General features: G+C 41.0%; 1 protein-coding gene across 3 annotated transcripts in view; it reads left to right on the top strand.

The window, feature by feature from the left end:
* Positions 1-19,007, top strand: part of FoxP (forkhead box P) — a 23,134-nt gene continuing 4,127 nt past the window's right edge. The window contains exons 1-7 of one of the 3 annotated variants that reach the window (XM_033385716.1): positions 1-561; positions 2,926-3,103; positions 5,328-5,511; positions 9,460-9,504; positions 12,398-12,474; positions 12,748-12,849; positions 18,175-18,747. In XM_033385716.1, the coding sequence (XP_033241607.1) occupies positions 17-561; positions 2,926-3,103; positions 5,328-5,511; positions 9,460-9,504; positions 12,398-12,474; positions 12,748-12,849; positions 18,175-18,597 (1,554 nt within the window). In that variant the 5' untranslated portion in view covers positions 1-16 and the 3' untranslated portion in view covers positions 18,598-18,747. Of the gene's footprint in view, positions 562-2,925; positions 3,104-5,327; positions 5,512-9,459; positions 9,505-12,397; positions 12,475-12,747; positions 12,850-15,038; positions 15,397-18,174; positions 18,748-19,007 lie in introns of those variants that run through there. The other 2 variants (XM_033385717.1, XM_033385718.1) reach the window with 2 other exon arrangements.

Raw genomic sequence — 19,007 nt, forward strand, 5'->3', positions numbered from 1 at the left:
TTACAGATTATCAAATATGCTCCGGATACTTGATGAGGATTTTTCTAAAGACATTAAAGATTCTGGTCATGAGGGAGTAGTTCAACAAGAGGAGCAAGAAGATAAAGAGAGAAGATACCATATTTCTCTCACGGATATTTGCACTGACAACCTTAAAAATACTAGCTTTCAACAATCTGGATTTTTAAACAATACAATATCATTTGCTTCTCATATCGTAAAGTGTAGCTCTCCAATTTCGAGCTTTGATGAATCAATATCTACTGGTCCACTCGGAACACATTCACGAATGCATATATCCCAAGGTCAACACACAATAAACCCTATTTCGGAACATAGCTTTTACAATGTGCCTGAATATATTTCGGAGCAAGAAAAGCATATTTTTTCAGATTCGGAGCGGTTCTTAAGGTCAAAAAATAAAGATGTATGCAGTAATGAGAATGACTATGTGCATGATGAATTTACCATGCGGAAATACTATCACCCTCTCTTTGCACACGGAGTTTGCCGGTGGCCTGGTTGTGAAATGGACCTAGAAGATATAACATCATTTGTAAAGTAAGTAATGAATATATATATATTAAACCAACTTCACTAACTTTTACTTTCGGGCGAGACTATAGTTATCCAGTTATCATGTTTTAAATCTTTGCGTGTTTGTATTTTCTTTATATATTAGTATTGTGGTTTGGAATTTAGGCACGGTACGTTTGATTTTCCTCGCTCGATCGAAAACTGACCTCGCGCTCTTTTTTTTATTATTCTAATTTCTCAGAGCAACGACATTTTGTATCCAGATTTTTGTGATATGTCGCTGTTACAAGTGTATTTCAAAACTTCACCACGCCCTTTTCCGGAGCCACAAAGGACGAAAATTTCTGGCATCCAGACTATTTACGCTAGACGAACCAAATTGGGTATCCATACTCCTGTTAGATCTCACTGATGCAAGTGTAATTAACAATTTCGCCCCACCCCCTTTTGCCCCCATAAAGGACAAAAATCTATGGCATGCACAATTTTGAAGGTACGATGCGCACAATCATAGAGAGTGCCCATATCTACCAGACTGCTGAATCTGAATCAGATCTGATCAATATTATAGCCAAAATGAACGTTAATTTGCACTGGCTACGCAGAGCCAGAGGACACGTTCTGCCTGTTTTTGTCTTTGTCGGACTCTCTCGTTGTCGTTCAATGTTATCGCCGTCTGCCGAAGGAAAGACATAATGAATATGTATCGGGTATATATGTAGAGTTGCGGTCTTAGCAGCAACTCACAACGTTCCCCCAAGTTGTAAATTATTATATGTGAACATTTAATATTTTATTGAAATTCTGTTGCGCTATTAATGGATTTAATGCTTTGGGGAATATTTTTCCATAAACGGATAGCATTAATGAACTGCCTATTCGAGAAAAGCGTTTGAGTTCGAGTACATAAGAAATTGTTTGTTCTTTGCAATTTAGCAGGTGTAAGTATAATGTAAATCAGTTCTTGGGTTGTCAGAATTTTATGAAAGTATACTGTCGGGTCAAGCAGCTTAAATATTGTAAATTATTGCCGTGGTGCGGCCCAAAGGAAATGCATTTTTTTGTTGGTTGTGATTTCCAGTTCCCACTGTAAATATCAGACACATATTCATTTTAGGAGGTGCAATATCTGAATATCTGTGGATATTAAGTTTATTTATCAAAGTAAATCGAAATGTCTTTTTGACTTCATCTTAAAAAAATGATTATGTAGGTTAGGTTAGGTTAACCCGGACGGCCCTCAGCGGGGCCGCGCATAGGCCAATATGGCCCTTAGTTATCCGGATGGGGGGGTGTATGAACCGTCGCGGGAGTGTTAATGTGGTTTTAAAAAGTCCCCGAGAATCGAGGTGTTTTTAGCATAGGCCAGCAGTTCCTGAGGCGTCCTTTTGGAGGCATCTTCCAGTGATGCCAACACTGGGGCGCCCAGGTATCTCCTCCTTGCCCTTGAGAGAGCCGGACAGTTGCAGATGAGATGTTCCAGGGTTTCGATAGCCCCAGGTTCCTCACATTTCCTGCAACTGTCTCTGTTGGTGATGCCTAGCTTTGCTGCATGTGCAGCAGCCAGACAGTGACCTGTTAGTATTCCCACCATCAGTCTGCAGTCCTTTCGTGGTAGGTGCAGTAGGTAGTGGCTAAGTTTCTCGTTGCGCTCCTTGCACATTATCTTCGAGGTTCTGCAGGTGGTGGTACTCCTCCACCTGCTATCAGTCTGTGCTCTAGCCTGCTTCTCTAGATCGCCTTGCAGCGTTCTGAGGGAGACAGGCACGTTCTCGGTTCTCCTATTCTCCAGCCCGACGCCTTCCTTAGCTAGTACGTCCGCCGCTTCGTTTCCTTCGATGCCCTGGTGGCTGGGAACCCAATAGATCCGCACTGTCTTTGTCGTGCTTAGGATGTCTAATGCCTCCCTGCTCGCCAAGACACTTCTGGAACTGACCACGGACGACTGCATGGATCTTATCGCCGCTTGGCTGTCGACGAATAGGTTGACCGCATCGTGTGTTCGTTCTGTGCGGAGAGCGACCTCCGCTGCTTTCCCGATGGCAAAAACTTCTGCCTGGAATATGCTGCATGGGTCGGGTAGCTTATACGACAGCCTTATCACGGGGTCTGTGCAGTATAGGCCCGCTCCTACTCCTCCGTCCATCTTGGAGCCGTCTGTGTATATATTGAGGTGCTCAGTTTGGTCCCTTCCAATCTTCCAGTCTTCAGGTCCCAGAGATGTGGTTGTTTTGACGTCAAGGCAAGTTTGGGGGGTCATGTAGTCAGTTGATCTGGTCATTTCCCTGCCGATTGAACTATGCCCGTATCCTTGTGGCGATTGTGATTGATTATGATTATGTAAAAATTTATTAAATTTTAAATCTAAAATTCTCTAAATTTTTCTAGGCATCTTAATTCGGAACATGGATTGGATGATCGGTCAACTGCTCAAGCTCGTGTACAAATGCAAGTTGTTTCTCAATTGGAATCTCACCTACAAAAAGAAAGAGATCGGTTGCAAGCTATGATGCACCACTTGTATCTGTCTAAGCAACTTTTATCGCCAACAAAGGCGGATCGAAAGGTACTGTCTGAGATCACAATTATTTTATAATTCAGTATTTTTCTATTCGTTTGAGCATCGTGAATTATCACATATTTATTATAGATAACTTACTTGTATTCGTATTTGAAACCTGTATATGTTCGGCTCCTGTCCAGCTCTCAGTAGAAGAAGCCTAATATATTTGGCTATATATAAACTGTTGTCACTATGTCTGACCATCTTGACTAATTATATCGATTAAATAAACCCCGGCGCATATATAAAATTGCCACTTTTAGTTTATCGCGCGACATCCAAATTGCAAGTGTAGCTTGCTTGCCCTTTACGTTGTCGCTCCGATCGCTAAGCGCAGCTTCGCTCGGCATACATAGATAAGCTGAAGACCTTCGTAGATAACGAAGACCGATCTTCGAGAGAACGTTTAGCAGGGCGAACCACTCTCCTTTGTTTTTACTGATTCCGCTTCAAGCGTTTTTCAGTCACATTGGTCTAATAGGTATTTGTTTTGAAATGTGGTATTTATTTTTTAAGAAGCGTTCGCAATAGTATTTCCTGTGGTCTGTGAAAAAAAAAGCAAGAAGGTGATCACCCATAATCAACCAAGTATCCCCTCCTGGCTCTGCGATAGGTTGTCGGGCCTCTTTGGAGATGCTATCTCGAATTGTAATCTGCATTGCAGTTGTGAGCTATGTAATGCGGAATAGAATGACATGTTCATATTTATGATTCAGACGCGGAAAGGCTTTAATTTTCCCGCTACTATTTGGTCTTCAGTAAGCGAGTATATGTTCTTATCAGTATGGTAGTTTCACTATTGGAAAAAACTCAACTAATATGGGAGACCAGGCAGCAGAGCGAGCCCGACAATCAGCAGCAGCGGCAATACTCCAGAGCACACGATCCTCCGAAGTGCAGGGAACGAATAGTGAACTCACTAAAGCAGAGACACCGAAAGAATAGTCCAAAAAGAAGAAGAATGCAGGCTAAAACAGTTTTACTGCTTCGTAAACTGTAAGCGTAGAACGTCCGCACACCCATCCTCGCTATCATTTTGTAATACGTCGGCAAATGATGATCAGGCAATTGCCGATCTTTTTGCCCAATTTTTCCAAACCACCTATTCTGAGGAAAGCTACTCTGGTCATCCGTACCCATACGGTTTACCGAGGTCGAGGTCGGTTTTCAGTCCCTTGTTAAATGAATGTTCCCTACTTCATGATCTTCGACTAGTTAAGCCGGTGTTTTCACGGGGTCCAGACGTGGTTCCAGGTTGTGTACTCAGGTACTGCGCCGAGGCTCTGTGTGGACCTTTTCTTAAACTATTCAACCTGTCCATTGATTCTTCTTGCTTCCCCCCGATCTGGAAGGAATCCTCTCCATAAAAAAGGTAGCAAGTCTGATGCAAAAAATTATAGAGGTATAGCAAAGTTATCCGCTATTCCTAAAATGTTTGAGAAGGTTTTAACTCCGCACATGCAAAATCTCTGCAAGTCACTTATATCTCCAACTCAGCATGGATTTATAAGGCGGTTATAAAACTTCACTATCAAATGCTTTCAAGGTAACTTACAGACGGATGTTATTTACACCGACTTCAGTAAAGCATTCGACTCTGCAAACCATTCCCTTCTAGCACATAAAATTGACCTTTTAGGGTTTCCGCCCAACCTCCTGAGATGGATTTCTAGCTTTCTTTGTTCCAGGTCTCAAAGAGTCCTCTTCAAAAACTCCCTCTCTTCACCAGTAAAGGTTTCTTCGGGAGTATCACAGATCAGCCACTTGCCTTCGGTATTAACATACTCTCGAGTACTTATGTATGCGGATGTGTCTGTGTCCAGTACAAGGACATCTCATTTCATTCTCGCTTGCAATCCGATCTCAATAACTTTCAGTCATGGTGTTGCGCAAACTTGTTACACCTTAATGCCCTTTGTTGGCTCCCTATACCCTATATGGTGGTTCTCTTAAGAGGATTATTCTGGTGGATGATTTTGGTATTATATTAGACGCCAAGCTAAAGTTATCGGAACATATTGTTACCGTAGTCAATAAGGTCATGGGCGTGCTCAGCGACCACAAAAAATCCCGAGTAACGAGTTTTAAGCGAGTTTGATAAGATTTCGAAAACTAGATTTTTTAAAGTTCAGACCAATTCTATATTATTCTAGTCTCGCTTTGCGACAAACTTTTTTAAAATTTTTAGTTGAATCTGTTGATAAGAATTTTGAAATTGTAATTTTAGGATATATCCGGAAAAGATGGAAATTATTGCAGAATGACCAGTCCACTTACAATGAATAGTTTAGGACGCACAATTCGACAATCAAATTCTCCGAGCTCTATTAATCTACCCATGGTTAATTCAACAAACTTGTGCACAATCAAGAAAAGAAGTATGGATAAAACAGCGTTTTCAATAAATGGTGGTATGTACTAAATTGAAAATTGTATATTTGTAAACTGGTTATATCATTATGCTAGCGAAGAGCGAGCTGGCAGAGAGCGTTTAGCAGGGCAAGCACGCGCAAAGCTTTAACAAACAAATGAGTGATATAGACATAAGTAGCAAACAAAATAAGCGGCTGAGGGCCAAGAATTAGGTGCTATTGGCACCTAATCGGCTGGGTTCTGCTCCGTTTATTACTCGAATTTACAAAGTTGAGTGAGTGAAAAGAGTGAATTCAATTTGAACATTTTTTAAAAATTATAAAAGTCCAAAACTGTATCAAAATTTGGAGTGCGCAGCTTTGTTTATAGTTTTAAGGAAGTTCACGGGCCGGGGTGCAGCTTCTCAGTCTACCCGGGGCCCGGTCCTTCCTACAGATAAATTTGTAGGTGAGGAACCGACGGAGGTTGGGCGGGGCGTGGGACGCGATCACGAGACGGAGCGGAACCTCGCCGTGGAGATGCGTAGTTCTCGTGGCTCCTGCTGCGTACTTTTTTGGTCTTTTTCACTTCACTCGTGGGGTCTTGGGTTTCTTCCGCGGCGCGTCCATCCGAGTGCCCGGTCAGAGAGTAACTCCCATGCCTTGCTTTCGTTAGCACGTGCCAAACCTCTTTCGGCTCTTTCGGTGTGAGAGCGATCATCTCTCTATCTTCCTCTTCATTTTCGGCCTCGGCTCCTTCCGTGGCGGCGGCTCTGGCTGTGTGGCGTGGGTATTTTTTGTTTTTTTTTTGTTGTTTTGTGTTGTGTGACTACAGGAAAGATTCATGCCGACTCAGCCAAAGCTGAAGTGAGGGACTAAAACTCTACAACCATCCACACCTATCCCGGATCCCGGCGATACTGTCGCGAGATAATACATCGCCGGAGGAAGATGCCCATAGGGCTCTAATCTTAATAATCTCGTTTATCCTTTATCTCCTTTCATTGCGTGCTCTTTCTTTGCGACGCAGTTTAGTAGCCATGTTTCTGATCGCAGCCCAATTTTGTTCAGACTCCAACGGGCATTCTGTCAAACTTTCCACCGCTGGCATTCATCTTGCAGTGCTCTGTGTCTACGATGTCCCTGTGCAGAGCACACAGAATGCGTCGTCCTCATGCTTAAAGCTATGGAGGTAGGCATTAAAGCAGCCGTGTCCTGTCATCAGTTGCGTCAGGTGATACTCCACTTGTCCATGGCGACGGTTCAGCCAACTCTTCTGATGCGGGATAGGGCAACTGCCGTCTTTCCTGCTTCGCTGCTGACATATGCCAGGTGGTACTTGAAGCTAAGTCTGTGTTCAATCAGGTACTTCAGGCTTAGACTGCAGCTAATGGTGCAGTCACCTACTCGTATCGTGGCCGTCTCCACTACCTTCCTGCTTCGTATGAGCACCGCCTCCGCTTTATGTGTGGCCAATGATAGTCCCCTCCCGGCTAGCCATGTTCTGGCTCGCTATACCGCGAGTTCTTCTGCATCTACTTTTTGCTTTCCTACTACGTCTACTGCTATGTTGACCCTTAAGGATTCCCGCCCACAGCAGCGGGTCGAGGGTCGATTCTTGGAGAACTCCTCCAGGGATTTGGTGCTCACGAGTCCCTCTATCCGTCTCATATATGAGCACTCGTTCTCTAAGGTAGACCGACGTTTTGGACGTCGAGTGTTGCCACTATGCAATACTCCTTGGTCCCGTACATCCATCGGGTTCCATCAATAGCCACTTGGCTATCTCACATACCTCACCGATTGCGTCCACCGTGGTCCACCTGCCTTTGCGAAACCCGTTCAGTCTCGGTGAGAGCTGACGCGTTACTGCCTTATCCAGCTTCGTGTGGATTATGCGCTCGATTATCTTACCCACTGTGTCGAGCATGCAAAGTGTCGGTCGGCTTGTGCCCTTTAAGTAAGAGGACTAGCCGCTGTCGCTTCCTGGGTCTGGGGAAGGTCCTTTCCGACATGCGCGCATTGAATAAATTTTTGGATTGGTCTTATTAGCCGGACGGCTTTCGCAACCCCATGAGGTCCTGGTGCTTGCCGTTCTTAATCCGTTCGAGTATTTCTGCTTCTGTGCTGGCTTCTAATTCAAGTGGCGGAATTCTTTCCATCACCCTCTGGGATGCCACTTGCTCTGGAAATAGGGTTTTGACAATGTTAACCAGCAGGTCTGAACACATTGGCGGCGGTGAACTGAATACTCGCAGTCTCTTCATTACCAGCCTGTATGCGTAGCCCCAATGGTTCGCAACTGCGTCATCGCAGAGATTTTCGAAGAACTTGTGCTTGCTGTCCTTGATCTGCCTCTTCAAGCAGCGTCTGCTTTCTTTATATTCTCCTTGGAGCCTCTCGAATTCCGGGGAACGTCTCGAACGCTGGTATAGTCGTCTTTTGCGTTGGCATTCCCGCCTGGCGCTACCTATAGCAGCGTTCCACCAGTAAGTTGGCCTGCGATTGCCAAGGTGTGGCCTTTTCCTTACCATGGCGGCATCACATCAAAGGGTATGTGTGGCCAGTTGAGTCCCATTGGTCGCGTAGTCCTCGAACATGCCCCCGACCATATCCGCTTCTAGAGTTTCGGCCTTGTACCCGATCTGCTTGGCAATGAACGGGTTTCGTGCGCCAGTATCCTGGATCTTTGGTTCGCTAGTTTTCAGCAAATGTCACGTTAAACCTTCGAATTGGATTTAACGAACTGTACGTAACACCACTAACACACGACAAGTCAACGGCGATCACGTCGGGGTCACCAAAATGTTGGAAGCTGCCGAGCTTTTTCGGCAACTCCGACTCCACATTTACCAATTAAAAAATGCTCCTTTGTTAAGGTTACAATTGGGCGTTCATTGTTTGTATGTTGTTGTTAGAGGCCGTGGCCGAGGATTTCGAACTTAGATGCTAGGCGTTTTGGGCGACGAAGAGGATTACCGACCGACTGCCTCGAAGAGGAACGACCGACTAGACAGATGGAAGGGTCGAAGCAGTGCCTTTTAAAAAGTAAGAACGTTACATAGGTGTGAGATGAGTGCGATAAAAGAAAACTTAAGAGAGACGTGACTTAAGAGCTATTAACGGCTGCTGCTCCGAACAGAGGTCGTTGGATTCCTTTGACCACCATATTTACTACGGTAGAAATGTGCTAGTATCAAATATCTAATATTATCGAACAGAGTATTTCTCTCAACAGAAGTACCACATAGGGTGTAAGGAGCCAACGAGCGACTGAAACGATGAAGATCATTACTTTACATATCGAGGTATTAAGGTGTAACAAAAGTGCATCATGACTGAAAGTTATTGAGATCGGATTGCAAGCGAGATTGAAGTGAAATGTCATTATATTGGACACAGAGCTTAAAATTATCCGCATGCATGAGTACTCGAAAGTATGTTAAAATCGAAGGCAAGTCATTCATAAAGAGTGTGAAAAGTAAGGGGCCTAGATGGCTGCCTATTGGTACTGCAGAAGTAACCTTCACTGGTGAGGAAAAAGGGTGTTTGAAGAGGACTCTTTGGGACCTGGAACAAAGGTAAGGTCAGGTTTTTGTGCTAGAAGGCAGTGGTGTTCAGAGTCAGATGCTTTATTGAAAATAACAGGCGTGTGTTAGTTTCCTTGAAAGACTTTAGTAATGAAAGAGGTGAACTGAAATAAATTTGTGGTAGTTGACCGCTGCCAAGAAAACCAACACATGTCTAATTTTTTACACAAATTGAATGGCATGCACTCGTGGTAAGTATGGGCTTTAAGATTGTAGACTGGTTGGAGAGTTAAATAAAACATTATATTGTCAAAACACTTATGCAAAATAAAATGAAAAAAGTAGCGCAAAACAAAAAACATAGACAAAGTGCAGTCACATAAATCATAATATTGCATTTTTATATAAAAACTGAGTAGCAAATAGAAAGAAACGACCTCAGGATCGGATTTATACTAATTTTGTACTTTATTTTTAGGCTTGCCATATATGCTAGAGAGAGCTGGGCTTGATGTACAACAAGGTGAGTGTAGGATGTGTCCAGCCTGAATCGGAAAAGAGCAGTGCTCTGGGAATTAAGGCCGTATATCAGTACAGAAACGGTTCAAAAACGTCAGTTTTTATGAATTTATATGATATTTTTGTATTTATTTATTGAATTAACCTGCTGCCCTATATACCACGGGCTCCACACACTAGAACAATGCTCCAATACCGGACTCACTTACAAAGTATACACCAGCGTAGCGGTGACAGGTTTTCCTCATAGATGATGACCAACGTACCCTCGGTGAGGTTCGTTGAGGGTGCTGTCAACTTCGTGCGCGATCGCAATTTGTTGACGTAGTCAGCAGACCATTACTTACAAAACCGTCAAGCAACGGTAATCGTAATCGTATCGTAGCGGTCCATACTTGACAGCTTGATATTCTCGAGGGACATCTGAGGTAGTGATCGCAATGATTCGCCAACCAAGAGATGCCCCGCCGTGAGAGTGGCATAGTCATGTAGGTCTGACGAAAGCGGTGATAACGGGCGCGACTTGAGGAAACACTTTCTGGGCCTTACCCACCAACATGCTCCTCACTACAAGGATGTGACTGTCGAAAATTACACGTGCATCCAGTGTAACTCTGAGGAATGTGTGATTCCTACGCTGCTCCACGAGTTGCCCAAGCAGGAAGAAACCAGCGCTAGAGCTCGTTCTTAAAGTGTGCGTCACCAATGCACATTTATAAGGGTTTATGGAGATGTTCCATCGGCAGGCCAAGCTTTCAAACAGCTTGAGGCATTGCTGTAGAATGCTTGTGGCATCATAGACATAGCTAGCCCTCGAGAGTACTGTTGTGTCGTCAGCAAATGTTGCCACCTTGACGATCTTCCCTGGTTGCCTTCGGACAGTAGTGGGATTTGGTATGTCGTCCTGCCTTGATGGTCTTGGTCAAAGAAGCTGAACCATCCTGGACAACACGTCAGGTCCTCTCCATCAGAAAGCTTTTGGTACATACAGCTGAGGGTTGAGCAGCATTTTGATCTTGGCGAGTAGTTCCTGGTGCCACACCCTGTTGAAATCCTGCGAAATATTCAGAAAAGCAGCCACTAGTATGTGTTCACTACCCTGTGCAGTTGTTGGGATGTGACGTTCTGAAGTCTGAACCCGAATTGGTAGTCTGGCATGGCTGTTTTGACCAGCGGCGACTCCAGTACCCTTCGTAGGATGCAGCGCTCAAATATTTTGCCAAAAGTCTACAAGAGACTAAATGTCTATGGTTGTTGAGGTCTTCCGGTGGTTTTCCTGGCTTTGGCAACATTATTATGTGGGCACATCTCCGACTTCTGGAGGTATGCTAATCCTAGTGACGCGTTAAACATTAGCAAAAGATATAGAATCGCTTTGTTTGGTAGCACTTTTGACACAACATTGTCATTGTCGTCGCCAGAGGCCTTCTTTAGTTTCTTTATATACATGAGTTTCTTTATGTCCTCCGAGATATCTTGAAGGGAGCACCATCTGGTGGGTCTCATTCAGCTTCTCAGTGACCATTATTGCTCTTCTACTTGATGTCGTCCGGAATGGTGGGACTCTTTCTTTCAGGTTCGTTGCAAAAGCCTCCAAACTGTCCAATGCTGTTCTTGCCCATGAGCCTTACCGGAATGCGAGGTTTATGTTGCCGATTGTAGCGTCCTGTCAGCTTCCAAACTACGTAGTTTGAGTGTACATCTGCTGTGGCCTCCAAAAGCAGTCTATCCGTGGCCTCGATCTTCTGTTTCATCAATTTCTTCTACTGAAGACTCTGTCAACCTGCGGATTATTGGTGTGTGCTCGTGTACTCGCGCCTGAGTCGTTTCTTGAGCAGAAGAAGCCCTTCGATATCACTTGAAGTGCCGCTTCTATGGTTTCCAGTCTGTGAAGTTCGACTGCCTTGAGGGCCGCAGGTGGTAGCAGCTGCAGAAGCGTCACAGACTTTGGTCACAAGAGTGTGGACTGCAGCATTTACATCTTGAGCGGTCCCTAAATATGTGTGTAGGTCTATCGAGCTACCCAGAATTTCCTTGCATAGGGGAGAGAGGCATGAGTCTACGCAGGAGGGCATGGATCTCCGAAACGGTGGGTAGTAGTTGGTGCATCCTGTCGCCAGAATTTAAGTCGACCCATTGGTTATGGGCGTTATGCAGCGCCAATCCTATGCGGTCTCCTTTGTTATTGCCCCAAATTCAGTGCTTCGCATTAAAGTTTCCTCTAGTGATAAATTTGTTACCCAGTTGGGACAGAAGATTGTCGAAATCAGTGCTAGACCAGGCAATCTAGGGGGGCCAATAGGCTGCAGCAATGAGGATCTCTCCGCGTATCGTTGAAACCATGACCGCCGCAAGATGAATCGGCCCCAATTGCACAGCGTGTTGGTGGTAGTGGGAAATATCCTTCCGAAAGAGTACAGCTGCTCCTCCTCTGGCCCTGTTGAAAGGGTGGTCGGCTCTGTATCACTCGTTTGTTTTAGCTACTAAGATGATTTCAATGTTATGACGTTGCAAAAATAGAGCCAGATCATTAGTGGTACGTACCAGGCTACCGGCGTTGCAAAATCCGAAATCCAAAATATATTTAAAAATTTCGACCAACCCCCTTCCGCCCCCAAAAAATACGAAATGTGGCATCCACAATTTTGAACATATAGAAGAAAATTCATTTTTATTACAACCATTATGTGGCTACGCAGTGCCCGACGACACGTTGTGCCAGATTTTCTGTCTTACAGACTATGTATAGGGTATAAATTTAGAGTTGCGGTCGCAGCAGCAACTCACAACGTTTACCCTCATTTTTGAAAGCATTTGTGATAATGTTTACATTTTATATGGGCAAAAATTAAACTTTAAAATTTATTTATTTTAATATTATGTAATATCACTTACAGAAATACAACGAAATAGGGAATTCTACAAGAATGCTGATGTACGACCTCCTTTTACTTATGCGTCTCTCATAAGACAGGTATGTTATATGGCAGTTACCAATATAAATATTAGTTAAAAATATATTATTACTACATGGCCTTATTACACTGCAACAATTGTTGCCGGGTTGTTAGAAGCAGCAACTTCGAATTTTTTTCGACACTTTTACACATTTTGGGAGTGGGCGCACTTTTAAAAGCGTGTCGCAAAATGTCATAATGTCACAAAAATTAGTGTCCCACGCCCACGGGCGTTATGACATGTACCCGTAATCAACGGCACCTCGTTTTTTTTATTTTATTTTTTACAGGCCATCATTGATTCTCCAGACAAACAGCTAACACTGAATGAAATATATAATTGGTTTCAAAATACTTTTTGTTACTTTCGTCGTAACGCTGCTACTTGGAAGGTAACTATTTTTGTAACGTTCTTTCAGTCAAAGTATATTAAAGATAAACTATTTAATAAAAATACATTCATATGTATGTATGTATTTGTATGTAGTTTGGATACGGACGTTTTGAATGGATTAAGATGTAATTTAGATCTTTTTATAATGAAATAATCTTCTAATTATTATTATGCAAAAGTTACATATACCATCCGTGTTAATGAGCCGCTTGATCTCAAGGACCACGGCTAATCATAAAGAAGTATATGTACAATAGGTCTACGTATGTTTTAACTCCTATGTAAAACTCTTTAGAGCTATATTTCGCCCCACCCCCTTCCGACCACACAAAGAGCAACCAAATTTTGTATCCAAACTTCTGTTAGATCTCACTGTTACAAGTTTATTTCAAAGTTCGGGTATCGGGTATATATGTAGAGTTGCGGTCGCAGGAGCAACTCACAACGTTCCCCCTAATTTATAGGATAATGTTATACAAGAAAAGAGATCCATTTGTACTTCAAAGCTAAGGTCAGGCTGATCAAAACAGTAGGTAAACTTCAAAAATAGTTATGAAAAACTTTGTTAACTGATTACTCAGAATGAGTATTGGGGTATATTACATTTGTGGTGAAAATGGATGTGTGTAACGTCCAGAAGGAATCGTTTCCGACCCCATAAAGTATATATATTCTTGATCAGCATCAATAGCCGAGTCGATTGAGCCCTGTCTGTCTGTCCGTCTGTCCGTCCGTCTGTCCGTCCGTCTGTCCGCCCGTCCGTCTGTCCGTCCGTCCGTCCGTCCGTCTGTCCGTCCATATCAGCGCCTAGTGCTCAAAGACTATAAGAGCTAGAGCAACGACGTTTTATATCCGGACTTTTGTGATATGTCACTGCAACAAGAATATTTCAAAACTTCGCCCCACCTTCATCCGCCCCCACAAAGAACGAAAATCTGTGGTCGATTTCTGTCTCTCCCGAACGCACACATTGTCGATTGGGTATCGGGTATTAATATAAAGTTACGGTCGCCGCAGCAACTGACAAAGTTCCTCCTCGTTTTTTGTGGGACTATGTTATTACTGAAAATATTCAACGTGTCGAACAAGCCCGGTTTTCAGTTACTTTTCGGTATTACGTTTTGAGCCAAAACGTTTCATTTTCGTTTTTAGGTGCTCCCGTTTTCACAAATTTGTTGTATCGATATGTTTCAATTTTTCATTGATTCTGTTTATATAACATGTCTGACGAGCTGTGATTAACAGAATGCATATTGAAAATTAGGTTGCTTATGGTCAATAAATTAGTTTGTTGCAAAAACATTTTTAGTTAAGTGTGTCGGGAAACAGCTGTCTTTACCTAGATGTTCTGTGTCGCGTATGTTACGAGAACTGCCTGTGCTGTTGCGCGCATATTTATGCTGTTTTACGCTAAAATTTATTTCTTGCAAACGTTCGCATAACAAAATCAGATGGCGTCAGCTGTTTGCACGAAAACGAAAAGTGTTTTTATTTTGAAAACGGAGAAATCTTGCGGATTGTGAAAACGGGAGCACCAATTTATATGATTTCTAAAACTTTTGTAAAAGTAAAAACCAGAGCATGGCTGATTGTATAAGTTACATAAAGCTAGAAATGCTAATTGTTCATTGTATAGGCTTAAGCTCCAAAGACCGCGATTTATCCAGAATTTATGTGCAGAAAATATTTTGCTTTCGGAAATGGTTATTTTGGCCCCTATAAAAACCCATAACAGTAAATATAGTAAAATCAGTATATTAGATTAATATAAAAATTCTCCTTATATGTATGTATATTCCCGAGGATTACTATTTCACGATCGATCGAACAACTAGTATTTTAAGACTAGTAAGACCTATAGGTGAATAAATAATTATTCTAGATGCTTTCAATACATAGAGTAAAGCATCTTTGACATCAATAAGCCCATACTTTTGTTCATGACGAGCTAGAATACGATAAGCTGTTTCCGTCTATTTAGATATATTATTCATTTGATCAAAGTCGAATGACCATATTATGATTATATTATATTACTACCAAGGTAGTAACGAATGTTCGGCAAGGGTATCAACAGCACGGGCCCCCGAATCTAGATATTCATTCTTAATTAGTGAATTTGTATGAATAAATGCATAACCAGATCAATCTTGTAATATAAGCTAATCAAATAAACGTACTATGTAGAATGCAGTTCGGCATAATCTGTCGCTTCATAAATGCTTTATGCGTGTTGAGAATGTAAAAGGAGCAGTTTGGACGGTTGATGAAATCGAGTTTTACAAACGACGACCACAGCGTACAACTAGCATTGGTAACAACTTACAAGGAGCTACAAATTTGCCTGATGCAAACTATTTCGTAGCTCTGAATTTTGGGTACGTGGGTTTTTTTTCTAACTGTTTATTCATCCTTTGCTCCTGCATTTTGTTCTCGAAATTTATTGTGTAAAATTTATAACTAAATTGCATGATGAATACGAAATAAATAATTGTAAAATCGTAGGTACCGTAAAAAATGCTTTGGTGTGGAGTGTTTTAGTCCGTTTTAGATTAATTGTAATAAATAATTAAACCTTTAAAAGGATGAAATAGGTTTAAGTTATAGTATTATAGGTGAAGTAGTCAATTTTTTTAATTTTACCCATTTGCACTTAGTTAATTTTTAGACCCTTGAAGCGGACATTGGTCAGAAGTTTGAAACGCACTGAAGGTTTAATCTTCAACCACATGTGCACCTTTATCCTGGATCAGAATCACTGAGTAGATATAGCGGTTTTTGTTTGTCTGTCCATCTGATTCTAAACAACCTTATTTATGAAGCTAACTTAACAAAAAATAGCTTGGCGCCGGTTTATACTTTTGATAAAACTTTAAAATTTACATTTGAACACGCAAAAATTGCTTCCGTTTTCAACAAAAAAAACATTTTTCTCACCAAAATGAAAAGTAAAGGGCATTTTATACAACAAAACAAATCTTAATTGAAAATGAAACAAAAATATTTTTTTTTTTTTTTTTTTTGGGATTTAAGTTACCAAACTACCCGTGAACAAAAATATTTAATATAAATACATTTATAACGTTTATTTGACACAGTTACTAGAGCAATTAACCTCAAATTTAAATTTGAAAGAATTGGAGTGGCCAAAAAAACCTTGCGTTTAAGTGCGTCACAGCTGTCAATAGACCGCGTTGGTTATATGAACGTAGGAAACAGAAGCTTTTGTGCGCGTAACACAACAAAATTTGTGCTTAACGGACATCAGAAAATTAAACATATCGATAAAAAAAAAATGAGCGAAAACGCAGTAATGGCAACGGACCGTTTTCGTTGATAGCGCAAGGCGTAAAAGTTTTTGAAAACTTTTCCGTTGACGTCGTAAATAAATGCTTCCATCAGCTTCTCTTTACTTTTAACTGTTCGTTGTTCGTTCGTTGACGTCTGAAGTTCGTTCTGCGTGAAAGAAGATTCTCCTTCCTTCTTAACCCTGAAGGGCACCTTCCTTCATGAAAGGACGAGGGAGCTGAAGAGCCCGGAATTTGGATGTAGTTTCGGTGTGAACTGCAGCGTCGATCTTTTTTTACAATGCTTTTAAAAGCAGCTCAAGTCGACTCGTAGGTCCCCAAGATTATATTTTGACTAGAGTGACCCCATTGCATTATGATGACCTCCCCGCGGTGTTCCCTGGGTACCAATTTAATGTGTTTAGATCATAAGCTCACGTATATACTGACTGAGTACCGGGTATAAAGTAGTATACACGTTCCCCCTCGTTTTAAACTTTTTTCAACGTTTTTTTCCGTGCTCCAGTTAAATATAAATATGTATCAGTTATCCATCTCGAAACGGTGAAATGATTTCTATTAATCCAAATATTAATATTATTATAAAATGAAATGATCTCAAAGTTATGACGGTCGCAAACAGTGGCAAATAATTGTATATTCTATATTAGTTATTAAGCTTTTTCTAAATTCATTTAGTTAGCATGTGGCAAAAGCGGGCATGAAAGAAGTTGTTGGGCACAATACACCGGCATGCAACACCATATTACGCTTCGAACCAAACCGATTTTTATACCCGATACTCAAAATGAGTATAGGGGGTGTATTAAATTTGTGGGTAAAGTGGATGTGTGTAACGCAAGAAGAAAGCGTTTCCAAGCCCAAGTGTATATACATATATGTATTCTAGATCAGCATCAACAGCCGAGTCGATATAGCCATGTCTCTCTGTCCGTTCGTCTTTCTTTACGAGAAAAACAAAAAAGCAGAATCATAGAGAATGACCATATCTGCCGAATCTGGATTAGATCGGATTATTATTGTAGAGAGAAGACACAAATCAATTGGCAGTGACTGCATAACGTCCGTACATTTAAAAGGATATTTTAAACAAAGTCTAATTACTGTGGCTATCAAACCCTTCCGACGTTTTCTTAGTTTCTAATGTCTACATTTAGAGAAAAAAAATAACACAAAAAAGAATTTCGAATTTGAAAGCATAATATTTTCCTGATCGTAAGCTAGAGCTCCAAATTATATTGGTCCTATTGAAAGCACTTATCAGCTTTTCAGTATTGAAAAGTTTAATAGAGCCAGATGTAAACTGAAATTTGAATTTAATTAAATCATTACAATTTTATCAACTATCAGAAAATGTCGCTATGGTTCGAATCGTTAATATAAATATGTACGAAATCTTTTTATGTAGATTTCTACAGATGAGCCGGGGCTTCTGATCCATTATTTACATTCCCTTAAATTTACATTTACAACACCAACTCGTAGCTGATCGGACAGCAGGCTTTGAAGGGTCTCAAACCTTTCAGATCTGCAATAAAATAAAAAATATTAATGTATTTTTACTAGCCAGGCTTTAAATAATAATAACGGATCATTTAGAAAAGATTGCAATGCATTGCCGTGGCTGGAGACTATTAACAAAACTATTTTATCGTTTTCCCCATGCTATCTCTGTCTTTTAGCAAAGTTAGTAGGCAAAGTCTAATATAATACGGCCTTTACTGAACCCATATAGAAGTCCAGAACAGATAGCAAAACCAAAAACTTGCATTTTTCAATATAGCTGGAGTATACTACAGCTAGTTTTAAAGAACTTTGCAATTCAAAAAACTAACGGTTGTAGCTAGTGTGATTGAGTGTGATTTTTAGTTTTTTGGGATGTTGAGTATAAAATTGACTTCTCAATATGCCTTTTCTCCATTCTATTACAATGCATGTTCCTGCTTTCGACTCTTGACGACTCTCGATTATTTTATAAATAACATTACTATAAAAAACTGCTATGCATAACGAAGAATGCGATACGTACCAATCTATCGCTACACAAATGTTTTGTGCGATATGAAGATGACTTCGGCTCTTTTTGGATGGTCGACGATAACGAGTTTGTTAAGAGGCGACACTTATCGCGAGGACGACCCCGGAAATATGAGCCGTCGTCTTCGCCTAGTTCGTGCCAATCTGGCAATGGCTTGTCTACTGACAAAAATCACTGCGATAACTGCCCTCAGAGTTTGTCAAATCATACCGGCAGTTCCGAAACTGATATCAACCAATTAAGCAGTCTACCGTTTTGTGGAATTGATGCTTTAAGTAAAACTTCAACACGTTTTACAAGTATTGATACGGTCGTAACTGATAATAGCCATATAAATATGGAAGATTACTTACCCAAAATATATGAGAGTAACGCCATTGTGGATAATCGATCAAGTTAAATATACATACTTAAATGCATTTTCATCTCAAAACTGTAAGGTTCGGGTTCGGAAATGATAACTGAATTTTTTTTTGTATATTTCCGAATTCCGTTTAGAGAACAACTGTTTTAGATTATTAAAATTAAAAGTAAATTACGTTAACACTAATTTAAAATAATAAATTATTTCTAGTTCTAAGAAGATTGTAGAGCAAGGGTATTTAGCTCCTGAAACCCTGTGACTTACAATCACCAAAATAATAAAATTTAATTATATTTTTAGAATTTATATAATCTTTCTTGTACAGTTTATAGAGACTAATAAGGTAAATAAATTTTAGCGAAGAAGGACAAATTTCTGAATCTTTCATCGGGGCCTTGCAAAACTCTTATCACCAAATTCCATTCATGCTCGATTTTCCGAAAATG

The sequence above is a fragment of the Drosophila pseudoobscura genome, chromosome 2, assembly GCF_009870125.1.
Source record: "Drosophila pseudoobscura strain MV-25-SWS-2005 chromosome 2, UCI_Dpse_MV25, whole genome shotgun sequence".
NCBI lineage: Eukaryota > Metazoa > Arthropoda > Insecta > Diptera > Drosophilidae > Drosophila > Drosophila pseudoobscura.